At 44.2% G+C, this 14669-nt stretch overlaps 2 protein-coding genes across 3 annotated transcripts; both read left to right on the top strand.

Annotated features, from left to right (window-relative positions):
* Positions 1 to 4020, top strand: SEC11C (SEC11 homolog C, signal peptidase complex subunit). Of its 2 annotated transcripts, none has more exons than XM_048291368.1 (6): positions 1 to 180; positions 877 to 986; positions 1430 to 1579; positions 2710 to 2850; positions 3381 to 3438; positions 3838 to 4020. In XM_048291368.1, exons 1-6 carry the CDS (start codon positions 139 to 141, stop codon positions 3889 to 3891), a joined length of 555 nt encoding a protein of 184 aa, XP_048147325.1. In that variant the 5' UTR covers positions 1 to 138; the 3' UTR covers positions 3892 to 4020. The 2 variants fall into 2 exon arrangements, with proteins under 2 accessions (XP_048147325.1, XP_048147326.1); XM_048291369.1 differs by having other exon boundaries at positions 2 to 180; positions 2731 to 2850.
* A 4019-nt stretch (positions 4021 to 8039) lies between these two features.
* LOC125319795 (gastrin releasing peptide) lies at positions 8040 to 12474 on the top strand. Its single transcript, XM_048291370.1, has 3 exons — positions 8040 to 8253; positions 8715 to 8965; positions 12072 to 12474. The coding sequence occupies exons 1-3, from the start codon at positions 8115 to 8117 to the stop codon at positions 12123 to 12125; spliced, it is 444 nt and encodes a 147-aa protein (XP_048147327.1). The 5' UTR covers positions 8040 to 8114; the 3' UTR covers positions 12126 to 12474.
* The last annotated feature ends 2195 nt before the right edge of the window (positions 12475 to 14669 follow it).

Below are 14669 nucleotides of genomic sequence, written 5' to 3'. Positions count from 1 at the left end.
CTGTGCGTCAGCAGGACGGGAGAGGAAGGAGACTACAGATCCCAGAGAACAGCGTGGGCCCCGCTGTCGTCCCGGGTGCTGCGCTGGGGGCGCGGCTCTGGCTGGCCCAGGAGCGGCGGGATCCGCGGTGGGGCCGCGATGGATCTGTTCGGGGACCTGCGGCGCATGAACAAGCGGCAGGTACCGGGGCTGCGCCCGGAGCCCCCGCGGCTCTCACCCCTCACCGGGGAGCGGGGTTTTCAAGCGCCAGCGTGCAGGGTTCTTTCCACCACTGTACCTGTGTGCTGCCGGGAAAAGGAACAAAAAATGAAGGAGTGTGGCTAAGGCGCATCCGCTGCTGGAAGGGCTGGCGGAGCAGGAGAATTTGGGGGCAGAAAGTCAAATCAGTGATTTTCTAGATAAGAAATTCCAGTATGACTGCAGCAGGAAATGATCCTTTGTCGCCTCTTGTCTCCTACAGCTCCTCTTTTTAAACAAAAGTCACTCTCAAAAAGTCAGCCTTTGCTGATAGTCCGGTGTTCCACATGTCCCTCTAGGATATTTCTGAGCTCAGGTGGGAGTCAGGGCCGTGTGGCCGAGTCAGGTTTGATCGTTTGCCAGGTCGCTTCCCCAGCTTTACAGGCCTTTATCAGAGTATTTGCCTCTGTCACTGACACACAGGAGTGGATTAACCCAAGACTAAGGCACACAGAGGATCCCAGGTTTATGCTGCAGTTTGGTGGATTATGGCATGGCAATCTATGCCACCAAACTTGTGTTGAAATACGATTTTAGCATAAAAGCCTAGAATTTGTGGTGCACTTGGGTTGAAGGTCTATGTTGTGCTTCTAAATACAATACAGTACCTTTAAAAAACAAATTTCTTGTTTCACACAGCTGTATTACCAAGTCTTAAATTTTGCTATGATTGTGTCTTCTGCCCTAATGATCTGGAAAGGGCTGATCGTGGTCACTGGCAGTGAGAGCCCCATTGTCGTGGTACTCAGGTGAGTCGATGGAAAGGCTGTCTGCTTCGAGTCCAGGTACTGTTTTGCCTTTTGTCTCCTCCCCCTTCCCCTTGGACACATTTGGAATTTGAAATTTCACTTATTTAAAGAAGGACTCAAACACTTACTTTGTTCTAGCTGTTTTTGGGCTCTGGCAAAGGCCACACTGTCAGTAGCCATGGCCCAGTTTCCACTGAGGTTTATAGGAGCAGTAAATGTGTGAGACCTTTTAAAATCCAAGTTCCTTCACTTAATGGGTGAACTCCTGCAGATTGCTTTCTGGGATTTGGGTTGTGTTAAAGGTCTGAACAATGTTACTGAAGAGGTTAAGCTACAGATCTCAGTTAAAGTTGTGGGTTTATCTGTAAGAATTAAATGTTCTTTGATTTCATGGTGCTTCTTTCATTTATGCCAACAAACTCTCTCTTTCTTGTTGTTTGTAGTGGCAGCATGGAACCAGCTTTTCACAGGGGAGACCTGCTGTTCCTAACAAATTTCCATGATGACCCAATCCGAGCTGGTGAAATAGTTGTTTTTAAAGTTGAAGGCAGAGACATTCCAATAGTTCACAGAGTTATCAAAGTACATGAAAAGTAATGCAACTTGGCATTTTCCTTGTTTGTAAAGCTCCTTTCCTTCCCCATGGCTTTCAGTGGCAGTTTAATTGTGGTTTACTGTGTGGGAAGGGCAAGTGAGGATAAGCAGTGAGAGAAAGCTCAGTTGTAGCATGTGATCCACTTCTGTCCCCAGTTCTGTGCCACACTTCTCAAGGGTCTGAGACCTTTCCCTCAGCCAAACTGCTCAGGGTTGGAGCAGGTAAAGCTGTGCCCAGGAGGGATCCTGGCAGCAGGAATGTGCATGGGAGCAGAGTCCACTTCTGTGCTGATGGTTGTACAGTTAGGATTTTGATTTTAAGAGCAAATTTTTGATGGAAGGTGGAGATTCAGAATCAGGGTGCAGCCTGACGGGTGTGTGAGCTTTGCTAACTGAAGTTTTCCAAATTTGACTCAGGATAAAAGAAGAGATTCTTCTTATTATTGTGTCTCTTGGCCACACTGCCCACAACAATTCTTGCTGAAAAGCACCCGGGAGAGGGCTTGGTTTGGCCTTGATTGCAGATGCCTACTCTGCTAAACAGTTGCTTCCAAACCACAGTTCTGCTCCCAGTTCTGCACAGTGAAAAGCTATGCTGGAGGTGGCAAGCATTGACATATTTGCTCCATGAACTGAAGGTGTTTATTTCTTGAGTAATATCTGTTCTTCCGTGCTTTTTAAAAATTTCCAAGAATCATCTATTTTATTTCTTCTTATTATCTAATTTGTCTTTATGAGAACTCCTCATTTCTTGTTATCAGTACTTGAGCAAATTTCATTTGAAGACTGTAAACTTAAGAACTTTATTTGAATTTGTGTTCTGTTGAAGATACAGATAAACACACGGGGCTTTTGTTGAGGAAGCTTAGTGCCTGGATGGACAATGTCCCTTTCATGTCCCTTGCGTAATTGCTTACATCAAACAACAACCTAGGAGTGCTGTAAAAAATGTTTCTTGTTAATATCTGTTGATAGATAAAGTCAGTAATGTCTGTAATGTTAATGATTTAATGGTGCTTGTTCAATAAGCAGGGCTGAAAGCAAACATTGTTATCTAATCTTGTAGCACTTTTCATCCTCATTTGCTTTGTAGATGTTAATTGAGATTTTTAAATTATGTGCTATTTAGTTTATCACCTCTGCCTTCTAGAGGAAATGGGAACATCAAATTTCTGACTAAAGGGGATAATAATGAAGTTGATGATAGAGGCTTGTACAAAGAAGGTCAGAATTGGTTAGAGAAGAAAGATGTTGTTGGAAGAGCAAGAGGGTAAGTAAAGCAAAATGTACTTTGTAATTAGATAGAAAAATTAGCTCTTAAATCAGTTCTGCTGTTGATACAAACTAGATCTGATGTATTTTTAAAATTTCTTAAATAGAATTGTTATTAAAAAGAAAACCTGGAAAAGTTGCTTCTTATAGTCCTCCCACTGATGTGGAGTGTGGGGAAAAAAAAGGACATTTAAGAAATAGTTCACCTGAAAATGCAAAATTAACCAGCTTATCCTTGTAATTGCTGGAAATTCCTAGGAAATTGTTTTGGTATTCCACAGGAATTTTATGCACGGTTTGAGCTTTTGACTTTGTCCCCTTCTCCAGCTGAGCTGAAATCTCTTCAGATTTTCTCAGATAACTTTGATTAAGGAAAACTAATTAATTTTACTTTCTATTCAGATCTGCATTAGTCCCAGGTGTAAATGATGGGATTGCACTGAAATATTCCAGACTGAGCAACATTAAAATACTTCCGTGTAATATTTGAGGGTTAATTTTTACATTCACCTCTTTTATCAATTACAGGTTTTTGCCCTATGTAGGAATGGTAACTATAATAATGAATGACTACCCAAAATTTAAGGTATGTATACCGACATTTTGAATACTCGAATTGCTAGAATAACAAGGACAGACAGTAAGAACCTTGCTTCTAAGTATAGATGTTAATAAATTTGTGTCTGTGGTTTGGTACCTAATGTAGAATGAGCTGGGTTTCCTTACTTTTGGGCAGTAGAATTTGTTGTTTGTAATGAGTTGAAAACATGTCATTTATTAGAATTTTGTGAGTTAAGTGTATCCAGTTGTGATGCCTGGTTATGAATGATTTGATCACATTAAAATCTTCCTGCAATTCTGTAGGACCAGAGCTCTGTAATTGTGGAGGGTGTGATGTTTGAGAGGGCACCCTTTAAAGAGTTTGTGCTTTCAGAGCTCTGTGGAGAGGAATTGTAACGAGTCTGTGTTCTGTGTTTCTTTGCAGTATGCTCTCCTGGCAGTGATGGGAGCATATGTACTACTGAAACGGGAATCCTAAACACAAGAACAAAGGGAAATATACAGGGGAGAAAAAACTAATATATTTCAGATGGTTTCATTTCTGTATACGGTTACAAAATTGTGCAAGCTTTTGTCTTGTCTAAATAAACTACACCTAATGAGTGAAGCTGTTGGCTGCTGGCTAATTACAAAATTACATATTTACCACCTTCTACAGACTGCTCTCAGCTAGCCTGGCACTGGTTTGGAGGACACTGTCATATGCTGGAGCAGCCAAGGGCTCTCCTGCCATGCCACGGTGGTTTTTCTTGAGTGCTGCTGCATCTGAACCCACTTTCGCCCTCCTGTTTGTTTTGAGGGTTATTTTTAATCTGTCAGTGCCCTCTTTTCTCCACCATACAAACTGTTTTGATGAGTGCTTGTAAGGACGCAGAATCTCTGAACAGGTAGTGAGTTGTAGGAGTTTAGTCAGAGTTACGCCTGAGGGAAGTTGGCTGGTTGTGGTTCACTCTGCCTTGGTGCTGAGCAGTGGGGACACAGAGCTTTTTCCCTGAATTTGAAACTTGCTCCTTCATGGGGTAGGGAAAAAAGCCCAGACGGCCTGATTTTTAGGGGCCTGATTTTTAGGGACTGTGTGTGTTGCTGGTATTCAGGCTGTTGACAATTCTGCCTTTTGTGTTCTAGCTCTTAAACAAACCTATCAAAAAGGTTTTCTGGGGCTTTAATAACACTTGTAAGTTACTGAATGAATAGCACAGTAGTACACTTCAGGGATATTGCCAAGAAGGGGAAACCAGAACTCTTATGCCAGTTTGGAGAATGTATTATTCTCTCCTATCATATAACACCTGAGTAGTGTTAAACATAAAATTGATTTTTTCATTTAAAAACTTACCTGATAACTGTGTTTTATGAATTTTGGTATTTTTCTCTTCTCTTCAAATGTCAGTGTTGTACCTTCAACAAAGCAGAACTTGTTTTCCTTGCTGGCTTTGTTTTTGTAGCTTTGATAAGGAACAGCATGATGCTTTTTTCCTCTGGAGTTCTGTTTCTTCTGTAATCCCTTACCTCTGCAAAAATACTCTTATTATACAATAATGACACCTTTTCTGTTGTAACAGCTCATGCTCAGCAGACAACTGCTGAATTTCTTCAAGTAATATTACTTCTTTTGTGTCCTACTAAGCGGTTTTCATGTCCAACTGTATTATGAAAATTACTTATTTTGTGTCAAATTGTGTAGAAATAAAACTGAGTATAATAAATGGCATGGCAGAATAATGCTGGGATCCTTAATGCAGTCTTCCTGGACGTGTATCATCCCAGTTAAGAAAAAATAATGTCTTGTTTGGAGACAGTGTATGTGCAGTAAGATTTTTTTCCTTCTCTTGGTATTGCTGAAATCCAGATTTATGCTGTCCACCTACCCCAATGCGAGCACAGTCAGCTCTGACTTGGAGAGTGCAGTTGGACATTTTGCAGCTGGCAGATATGACACTGGGATCCAGTCACAGGAGTGGCTCAGAGCTGTGCCAGGGGGGGATCAGAGTGGATGTTAGGAAGCATTTCCATACTGAGAGGGTGCTCAGACCTGGAACAGCCTCCCTGGGGAGAAGGTGGATGCCCCAGGCTCAGCATTCCAGCAGCACTTGGACAATGCCCTTGAGCTTTCTAGGCAGCCTGGAAGGGCTCAGGCTGTTGGGCTGGATGGTCTCTGTAGGCTCTTCTGGTCCACAGGCATGTCCATAAATGCTTCCCATTTGAATTCTCCAATTATTCAACCCCTCCACCACAAAAATCATAAACTCTAACTTGTGATGGCTGCCGCAGCAGCCTGGCACACATTAAATGTGCAGTGAGCAATCAATCACTGTGGTTAAGCTTCAACTATCCAGGGCTTCCCAAAATGCAGCGCAAACAGTATCAACTATCTTACACTGGGACTTATTAAATAAATGTTATTATTTCATATTATTCAGCCTCTGTAAAGTTGTGGAGCTCTTTTCTGTGAAATGTCTTCAGTTCTTCAGGGAACTGTTGCTGCACTGAGTCAGTGTTCAGGTTATTTGCAGAACACCTGCCCTGAGTGCAGGTTGGAAATTCTGGAGATTAGTCTATTCAGCATCTTCAACATTTACAGAGTATTCCTCAGTGATTGTGCCTGTTATTACATTGGAGATAGTCTTCCACCAGTGTTTGTTCTGTACATACATCTTGGCTGTGTCTAGCACCAGGATCCGTACAGAGAAAATGATGAAAGGCACACCATTCTTATATTATCCCTTTTTATAGCCATCAGATCTGCATTGCTGATAGAACAATGATGCTTGTCTAAAATGTAAAGGAAGCAGATTAAAGAGTGTTATCATAGTAACAGCATTTAAAAACTGTGAATGTTTTCCTGCCATGGAGCACTGCAACATTTTGCTTTGCCATGGGATGTATGTACCAGGGGAAAGGTATTTTAAAACACAGAGAGCTGGTTTTTTGTGTTCAAACACAAATTGATGTTAGCAAGTTTCTTCTTTAAGAGAAAGATTGTCTTGAGTGAGTTGAGTCACTCACAGTTTGTAACATCCTTTGGTTGTATCTGGATCCTCTTCTGTTTTGGGGGGGTCCAGAATAATATTTCTCTATGTTGTCAAGTTATTCTTTTTCTTAAAAGGGTAATAAAAATAAGAATTAGAATAAATCCTTATGAACAAGTAAATAAATAATACAGACCGAGTACATATACAACAGATGAGAAAGGTTTATTTGTTTGCATGGTGTTTTCAGTAAAAGAGATTTGGGACTCCTGGGCAACAAGGAACTGAGTAAGAATTCATGTTTGGTTGGTTTTGGTTTTGTTTTCTGAAAATTGACAGTTTCCTGAATTTTTCAATTTCCTGCCTTGATTGCTCCAAACAGTTCGAAGTTTTGCTGGATGGCAATATTTTATTTGATCAGCTGTCACTCAGCACAGAGCACGTGTCTGTAGCTGTACTGCAGGCTGCACAGTGAAACTTGAGGCGTGAGAATACTATTGTGAATTAAGCAGGAATGCATAATTAATAACCAAAAGAAAAGAATGACTCACATTAATCAGTAAAAGAAGATGAAATAAACTGTGACTAAACAAGGGAACAATTTAGCTCAATACAGGAGGATACACAATTGACTTCAAAAGGGATTGTACAAGCATTTGCCCGGAAATTATGTTAATTCACATTCGTGGGAGCTTCCAGTAGGGATAGTTCAGTTCCAGTCATGTGGGGCTAGCTGGAGGAGCTGGCAGGTTCCTTACAGTCAGCTCTGTTCGCTGTGTATCCCACCTCCTGCCATAGTTCTCTAGACAGCAAAATCATCATATAAACTGCACTCATTACACGTGGCCTCATCCTGCCCCTGTTGTTCTCCTGGGTGACAAAGGGCGCATCAGGACCTCATATCCCATCGCTGCTCACCCACCTTCACTCCAGTGAAACCACTAAGTGTTCCACTTCACGGCCTTTCCAGGGATATTATGCTGTCTGCGTATTTTCCCTGCACTGCCTCTTCAGGCTGGAATTCTTTTCATCCATTTACTACAAAGTTGGCCAGTTCCAGGTGCCTCGGGGTGTTGAAAAGTTTACAGGGTCCCTGTGCAAGGAAAGCAGAAAGTCCTGTAAATGCGCTTCCACTTTACTGTCGCTTGTGACAGGAAATGTAGGTGATACTTGAAATTAAAATAAGCTCTTTGCACAAGATTTTCTGTTCCAGTGAGGGACAACAAGACCCTTTGCCCCAAGTGCAGCCGAACGAAGGCAGCACGGTGCGGTCCCGCAGGGCGGGGGTGACCTCGACCCTGCAGCTCTCGGGTCCCCTCAGCGGCCCCGCCGCTGCTGTTGCCGCCCTCTGAGGAGCTCTCGGTGCCCCGGGCGCTGCCGGCACCACTGTTCCGAGGTGTCCCGGGCCGCCCTCAGCCCCGACCCCCGGCGAACGGACCGGGGGAACAAGAACTTGTGGGACGCGGCCGTGTTTCGGAGGTAACCGAGAGAGAGAACGCTCCCCCCGCCCAGGGCAGCGCCCGGGGCCGGCACCGCCTCAGCTCCCCCCGCGGGCGCCCGGGGGGGCGGAGAGCGGGCCTGTGAGGAGGCGTCAGGCGCGGGGGCTCCGCTCGCGCCGGGCCCGGCTCCAGATAAATGGGGGGCGGCGGCGGCGGCGGCGGCGGCAGCGCTTCGGAGCCGGAGCCGAAGCCGAGCGGAGCGCGGCTCGGGGCAGCACCGGCAGCAGGGCAGGATGGGGGGCGGGCGGCCCGCGGCGCTGCCGCTGCTGGCGCTGGCGCTGCTGACGGCGCAGGGCGGAGCGGCGCCCCTGCAGCCCGGCGGGACCCCCGCACTCACCAAGGTCTACCCCCGCGGCAGCCACTGGGCTGTGGGTAAGTGCGGTTTAACTCCTACAAAGGCACTGGAACGCACGGTTCCTGCGTCGCGTGTCGAAGCAGGGTAAGTCTAAAACCTCCAGCTTCTCCGTCCGCTTTTATTCCAGCAAATCTTACCAAGCGCCTCTCTATGTCCAGGCAAAGTGCTTGGTTATCGCTGACCCTTCTCAGCCACGTTTTCTCTGACAATGTAACACAAGAGACAGAATAAATTAATTGAGTGTGACACTGACAAAATCATCAGTCCCAGTAGTGCTTCAGTTTGACATTATCTACCTCTTCCCTTCCCTTCCCTTCCCTTCCCTTCCCTTCCCTTCCCTTCCCTTCCCTTCCCTTCCCTTCCCGCACCTTCCTGCACCTTCCCGCACCTTCGTCAGTAGCAAAGTCCAGCCGATGTTTGAATAATCCAATCTTTACCCGTTTCGGTTAATTTTGTGCTACTTCAATTGTTCTTACAGGACATTTAATGGGGAAAAAGAGCACTGGAGATTATCCTTATGGTTTTGAAGAAGAAAACAAGACACCGTTTTCAGCATTACCTGACAATATCAAGCAGCTGGAAGAGTATCTGCAGTGGGAAGAAATCTCAAAATATTTGCTATGGCTGCTGGAAAGGAATGAAAATAAAAGTGCTCACTTTTTAAAAGGAGGGCTTCCCTGGTATACCAGGAGCACCTGGGAGACAGATGACAATAGCAGTTGGAAACATGTAAGTAACATAAAACATGTAAAGATACTCCATGTGTTCAATTTTTGGTTTACAGTAACATATCAGCTTCCTCTAACTTGTGGATTGTCCAGAAAAGCAGCAGAAATGCACCTTACGTGTTAGGCATTCAGTACAGTAAGACTCTGCTCTTGATTACAGATTGTCACTCACCAATTGTATTTTTGATGACTTCATTTGCTACTGGGCATGAACACAGCATGCATTCAGCAGATTTTAGAGTCTGGGTTCCCTTCAAGCTGCTTGGTTGGGCCATTCTTTTCTTTTCTTCATGCTTAGGTGATCACATCAGCAGCACGTATTGCCCAGCAAAGCCAAGCTAGTGTGAAAAACAGCTGTGAGGGCGGGAGGAACCATATCACACCGACTGTCCCCCTCCACCACTGTTCAGGATGTTTCACCTTGGGCTGGGTAAAGCCACAGCGCTGCAGAATTTTCTCTGGTCCCAGCTTTGTCCCTGTCTCCTTTGCCTTTTCACCAGCCCATGGTGCTGGCTACTGCTGTGATCATTCCTGGGTTTGCTAAATGAGTCTGGGGCTACTGATAAGCTGCCCCCCTCATCCCTCAACATCCCATCCTTCCTAGTGCTGCTTCACAAGACAACAAGGCTTTGGAACAGATTAATCCCTGTTCTTTTAGGAAATCCTATAAAACACACTGGGAAGGATAACAGGTTTAACAGAAAGTAATTGGAGTCTAATGTAAATCACGGAATCCACAAGAAAACTCCTTTCCTTATAATGCCTCAGGCACAGTCATGGTGATAAAGCTGCAGAATTCTTTTGGGTGACAATGAAATAGAGTAAAAAGATTAGTACGCCCCCTTAAAGACATCAATGGGAAGATTTTTTTCCTGTCCCATATTCTACTGCAGTATGATGTCATTAATACTCCTGGGCTAACTTAAGCCCAGTTTCCTTCCTGAAATCCTGGTGCAGTCAAATCAGTGAATACTTAAGCTTTTATTTGAATGTGGATAAAAGTTCACTCTTTAAAGTAAGCTGTGATTTAAGTCTCTCACGCCAGTGATATACATTTCTTTTTGGCTGTGGTGTTATGATAGTGACGCATCATAGTAACTATTAGTACCATCTAAAACTATTTATTCCATCTTCAGCTCTGCAGTGTGCAGCTTTGTAATCAAATTAAATGAACAAATTCCAGTATTTAATGTAAAGAGGGAAATGTTCTGACTTCCAAAAAGTATCTGTCAATAAATCCTACTTAGGAAGGCTGGAAGTTGCCTCCGGTAAGTTGAATCATATCCATATGTGTGTACTTTCACTATAAATTAACGTCCACATTTTTGTGGTCAGACATCGAACATCCTTATGGAATAATAAGGTTATTGGCTTAAGCATCCAGATTTCTGCAAGGATTAGTAAAAACCTCATGTTTTTCCTGTGACTAAGATAGAGGACTACTTGCAGAGCCTCATTTGGCCATAGAACCTTTGATTTCCATCATTCAACAGCATCTTTGTCTCCACCCTGAAGTAAAATCTAATGAAAGTAGCTGTAGCTGTACTTTCCTGCTGTTGGACACAAATACCTGATATTACGCAGCCTAGATAAGATATGATGCCCTGTTTTCCCCTTGGCTTCAAAAAAGCACCTGGAAGTTAAGGTATTTCTGAGATCTTCCTTTAAGATGAAGAAAACATGAAGATCAAAAGGAATGTGCTTTACTCTTTTGAGAGCTGTGATAGTTTCCTAAACATTTAAATAATGAGAATTATTTTTCATTTAAAAGTTATTTTGAATAAAAGAGGTCTTATTTATAAAGGCAGAACTCTGATATACTGATTGTGACATTTATGAACACAGTGACATAAGAGCATAACTGGCCTTTGGGGGTTGATTGTCTAGATTTGTCAGGATGTGAGGGGTTTCAGGTGCACAGATTTTGGTTAGACAACCCCTCGGGGTAAGGTGCGGCTGTACCACAGCTGTGGAAGGTGTCCATGCAGAGGAGAGGATTACTAGGTACAGGAAGCTAAGGATGATGGCACAGCACATCCAAAAAATTTGTCCTTGGCATGAAATACTTTTCCAGGCACATTTCATGTGAGTTTGGAACAGAAACTTGTTCTAGGAGAAACCAGACACCAGATTTGCAGCGAGTTACTGTTCCCTATGCAGTGGCCTGTTGGACTGAGGTACTAAATGTGACCAAAAGAAGGTAAATAACGAACCCTGCTGACAGCTGCTGCAGTGGCTGTCCCAGGAGCACGTGCCCTCTGAGGCCTGCAATTCCCATGCACTCACAGAGATGCCAAACACGAGGAGTCTGTGTCTGCAGCCCTGTGTCCCACCTGCTGCACACAGCAAACACTGGCTGGGTTGGGAACAAACAGACTCCAAGAACTTTGTTTCATGGATGCTTTCAAATTTAGCTGATTTTATTTAAAGCTTGAATTTTAAATTCAAGATCAGGAAGGCCCAAAGCTAGAAGTAAATACAGGTAAGTACCTCAGGGTCTTCCTTATTAGCACAAATCATCCAGTGCATCACCACTAATGCTCACACTGGACTGTACATTTCTTAAGAAGAAAAGAATTCTTTCTAAAGGACTCACCCAGAGTGGGGAAATGGCTGTAACACACAGTCAAAAAATGGAAGAGGTGACCACAGTACTTTTCAGAGTCTAGCTTAAGATGGTGCACCTGTGTTATTTTGTTTTCGGTTAATACCTTGCCTGCTCTTTATTCTGTGAATAAATTACAGTTAATGTAGTAAAAGGGAACGGAAATCTCTCCTGCAAGTTGGACTAAGTGCAAAAGCAAGTTGGAAAATAAACTTTACTTTATTTCTATGACTTGGCTTTTTAACACTAATGAGACAGGATATAAATGAGATGGCAAACAGAATTATTTGGGAGAATGACTTTCCTCCTACTTTGGCAGTTGGTTATTACACTAACCAAGACAAATGGGGCCTGTTTTGGAAGGGTTATTAGGAATGTATTTGTTATGTGAATGCACAGAGCAGTTATCTATTAGGCTTATTAACTTAAAGTAGGTTTATTAACTTAGTGAATTACTTTTTTCAGGATGGGTCTGTAAATAATGAGTTTCTCTTTTTATTAGATGATGGACTATCTGCTTCAAGTTGTGAATATGAAAGAGAGCACTCCAAGCTGAAAGAAGGTCTCTAAATCATGAAGAAATTGAATGCTTTCTGTAAGAGACTATATTTCACAAACACTTGATTGTATCAGATAATCAACAAGGTCTCTTTTCTGTACACAAGAATTCCTTTGTGTAAAATACTTAAATACACATATTCTTGTATGGTTCAGCAAGGACTAAATCCTCTACTTCATTTTCAAGGTTGCATTTTCTCATTCGAGTGGCTTTGGTATACATATATATATAATTGTCATGGAAGGGTCTTCCAATTAATTATATGACTTACCTATTGAATCAGTTCATCTCTTAGTTGGAAATTACATGACATTGCAACATTCGCAATAAATAGTACCAAGAAAAAGGTGGAGTTTATGCTTTTATTTGAGATAAGCAATGAAATTGGCTGTGTCAAAGCCAGTAGCAAGGGCCACTGCCTTCCCCAGGAACGGGCGTGTGTTGCGCTTCCAGCCGCTCTGTTGGGAGCCTCAGTGCCCCGTGTGCGCCCGGGAGATGACGCTGTCCTCGCAGCCCCGGCCCGCTGGCGGCAGCTCCGCTGTGCCCGGGGGCGGAACTCGGCCCGGGACGAGCCCCGACCGCCCACTCCCGCCGCCTCCGGCAGGCGGCGCCCTCGGCCAGGCCGTGAGGGGAGCGCTCCGGGGAGCGCGGACTGTCGCAGCCCCGCTGCGCTCCCTTGAGCTCGGACCGTCTGAGCCCCGGCCGTGCAGGGAACCCCGGTGCGCTCCGGTGCCGGGTGAGCTCCGGGACCGTCTGAGCCCCGGCCGTGCAGGGAGGCCGGTGCGCTCCGGTGCCGGGTGAGCCCCGGGACCGTCTGACCCCGGCCGTGCAGGGAGCCCCGGTGCGCTCCGGCGCCGCGTGAGCCCCGGGACCGCGGCTGTTTGCCGTATCTTAGTCGCACCACTCTGCCCGGCTCTGCAATTCCAATCTTAGTGGGGCAGAATTGTCATATGACACACGGATGACTGCCAAATGTCAGACAGTTTTGATAATACCTTGGCAGAACACAAGAGATGCTCAGAGAGGAGACGCGGTATTAATTCTACCAGAGAAACTCGTAATCTCAACGTCCTGGTTTAACCAGCTTTTCGTTTCGCTCTCTTTTGTTTGTTTTATTCCGCTGTTTCCTCCTATGCTAGCATTTTGCTAGCAAAATGTAGCAGACAAACTACTGAAGGAAGTCCCAAGGTTTGTAACAGTGACAAAGGCGGAGGCTGACTGCATAGAAGAGAGAAGCTGAAACACTGTAGCTGAAGGGAACCTCCTTGAATTAATGCCTGTCGGACTTCATAGTAAGTCCGTAGAGACGAGGAAAGATGTAACCAGGAGCTTTGAACAGCTACTTGAGACATTTCAATAGTAAGAAACTGAATGTCCGTAATTGCAATGCCTGTCAGATGTAGCCACGGCAGAAGGAAACAAGACCGTTCAACTTCCTGCACAACTTCCTGCTGCCCTCGACTCCAGCAGCTAGTAACAGAAATTCAAGCTATGGCTGAGCAATGTGTGTTTTCATGTCACAGAGGATGTGAACTGCCATGGCAGCAGCACACACCACAGCCAGCCTGCTGCTCCAGAGGGAATGACAGCTTCCGAGCCATCCGGCAGGGACTGAGGGTCCCTTCTGCTCACAGAGACAGTCCTGCTCCACCAGGGAGCCAATGACCTGAACCTCACGTCCAAATTCTGTTTGGCTCAAAGAGCTCAGGTATCTGTTAGTTTTCTTGAATACTGACAGGATTTTGAGCAGAGATAGGAAGGAAGGGAGACCAGAATACACTTTTGAGATCGAATTCCATCATGGCATTTTCCTCATAATTATTAATTCCCTGGCAGTCTGTAATAATCTGCATTATTCTTCCTTAGAACTTCAGGTGTTGCAAAGACGTCAAGTATGGACACTAAAAATACTGTCTTGCTAATACAGTTTAAGTAAAAGAAGCAACAGACCACTCAGAAGGCCATGCTAATAGCCTTAGCAAAGTTAGAGTAAAGAAGTGGTTAAGGATCTAGATGATTTAATCCAGTTTTAAGAAAAGGTTTTACAGTGAGCAATTAGATGCTGTTTAAGGAATTAATCACTAATGGGTCATTAACTCTGACTGGTATTGTACAGTTAACAAGCCGAGGCAGGATTATTAGACTCAGCACCCAATTAAGGAGGAGAAGATATTTACAACAAAATGAACAAATGGGCTTTTAAAATGGAATGGGACAATTTGAAAGTGTAGGAGCACCGAAAACTAGACAGGGTAGAAGAAAGATGTGAGTTTGCATATGCCTCTGTCTCTTTATTTGCCCACTTATGTGTAGCTGGTAAAATATTCATTTTAAGCAATAAACTCACAGCTTTCCTTGGAGGACATGTCTGTGCACAGCCGATCCACTACAGGGTTCACATGTACAAGGTATAAGAAAGACCTGTTTAATATGCCAATAAAAGAACAACCACCATATCTTGCCATAATCTTTCTTTATTTGTTTGCAGATGCTGGATCAGGACCTTATTAAAAGTGAGCAGATATCTTCAGCTGCTACTTC

Source organism: Corvus hawaiiensis, chromosome Z (assembly GCF_020740725.1).
Source record: "Corvus hawaiiensis isolate bCorHaw1 chromosome Z, bCorHaw1.pri.cur, whole genome shotgun sequence".
In the NCBI taxonomy this organism is placed as follows: Eukaryota; Metazoa; Chordata; class Aves; order Passeriformes; family Corvidae; genus Corvus; species Corvus hawaiiensis.
Note: the sequence above shows the minus strand (reverse complement) of the source record. Positions and strands in the feature narration are given on the sequence as shown.

Coding starts and splice junctions, on each gene's coding strand:
- SEC11C (XM_048291368.1), top strand. CDS start 139: ATGGATCTGTTCGGGGACCTGCGGCGCATGAACAAGCGGCAG. Junction 181..876: donor GGCGCATGAACAAGCGGCAG/GTACCGGGGCTG, acceptor TGTTTCACACAG/CTGTATTACCAAGTCTTAAA. Junction 1,580..2,709: donor GTTATCAAAGTACATGAAAA/GTAATGCAACTT, acceptor TGTGCTATTTAG/TTTATCACCTCTGCCTTCTA.
- LOC125319795 (XM_048291370.1), top strand. CDS start 8,115: ATGGGGGGCGGGCGGCCCGCGGCGCTGCCGCTGCTGGCGCTGGCGCTG. Junction 8,254..8,714: donor CGGCAGCCACTGGGCTGTGG/GTAAGTGCGGTT, acceptor TTGTTCTTACAG/GACATTTAATGGGGAAAAAG. Junction 8,966..12,071: donor ACAATAGCAGTTGGAAACAT/GTAAGTAACATA, acceptor TCTTTTTATTAG/ATGATGGACTATCTGCTTCA.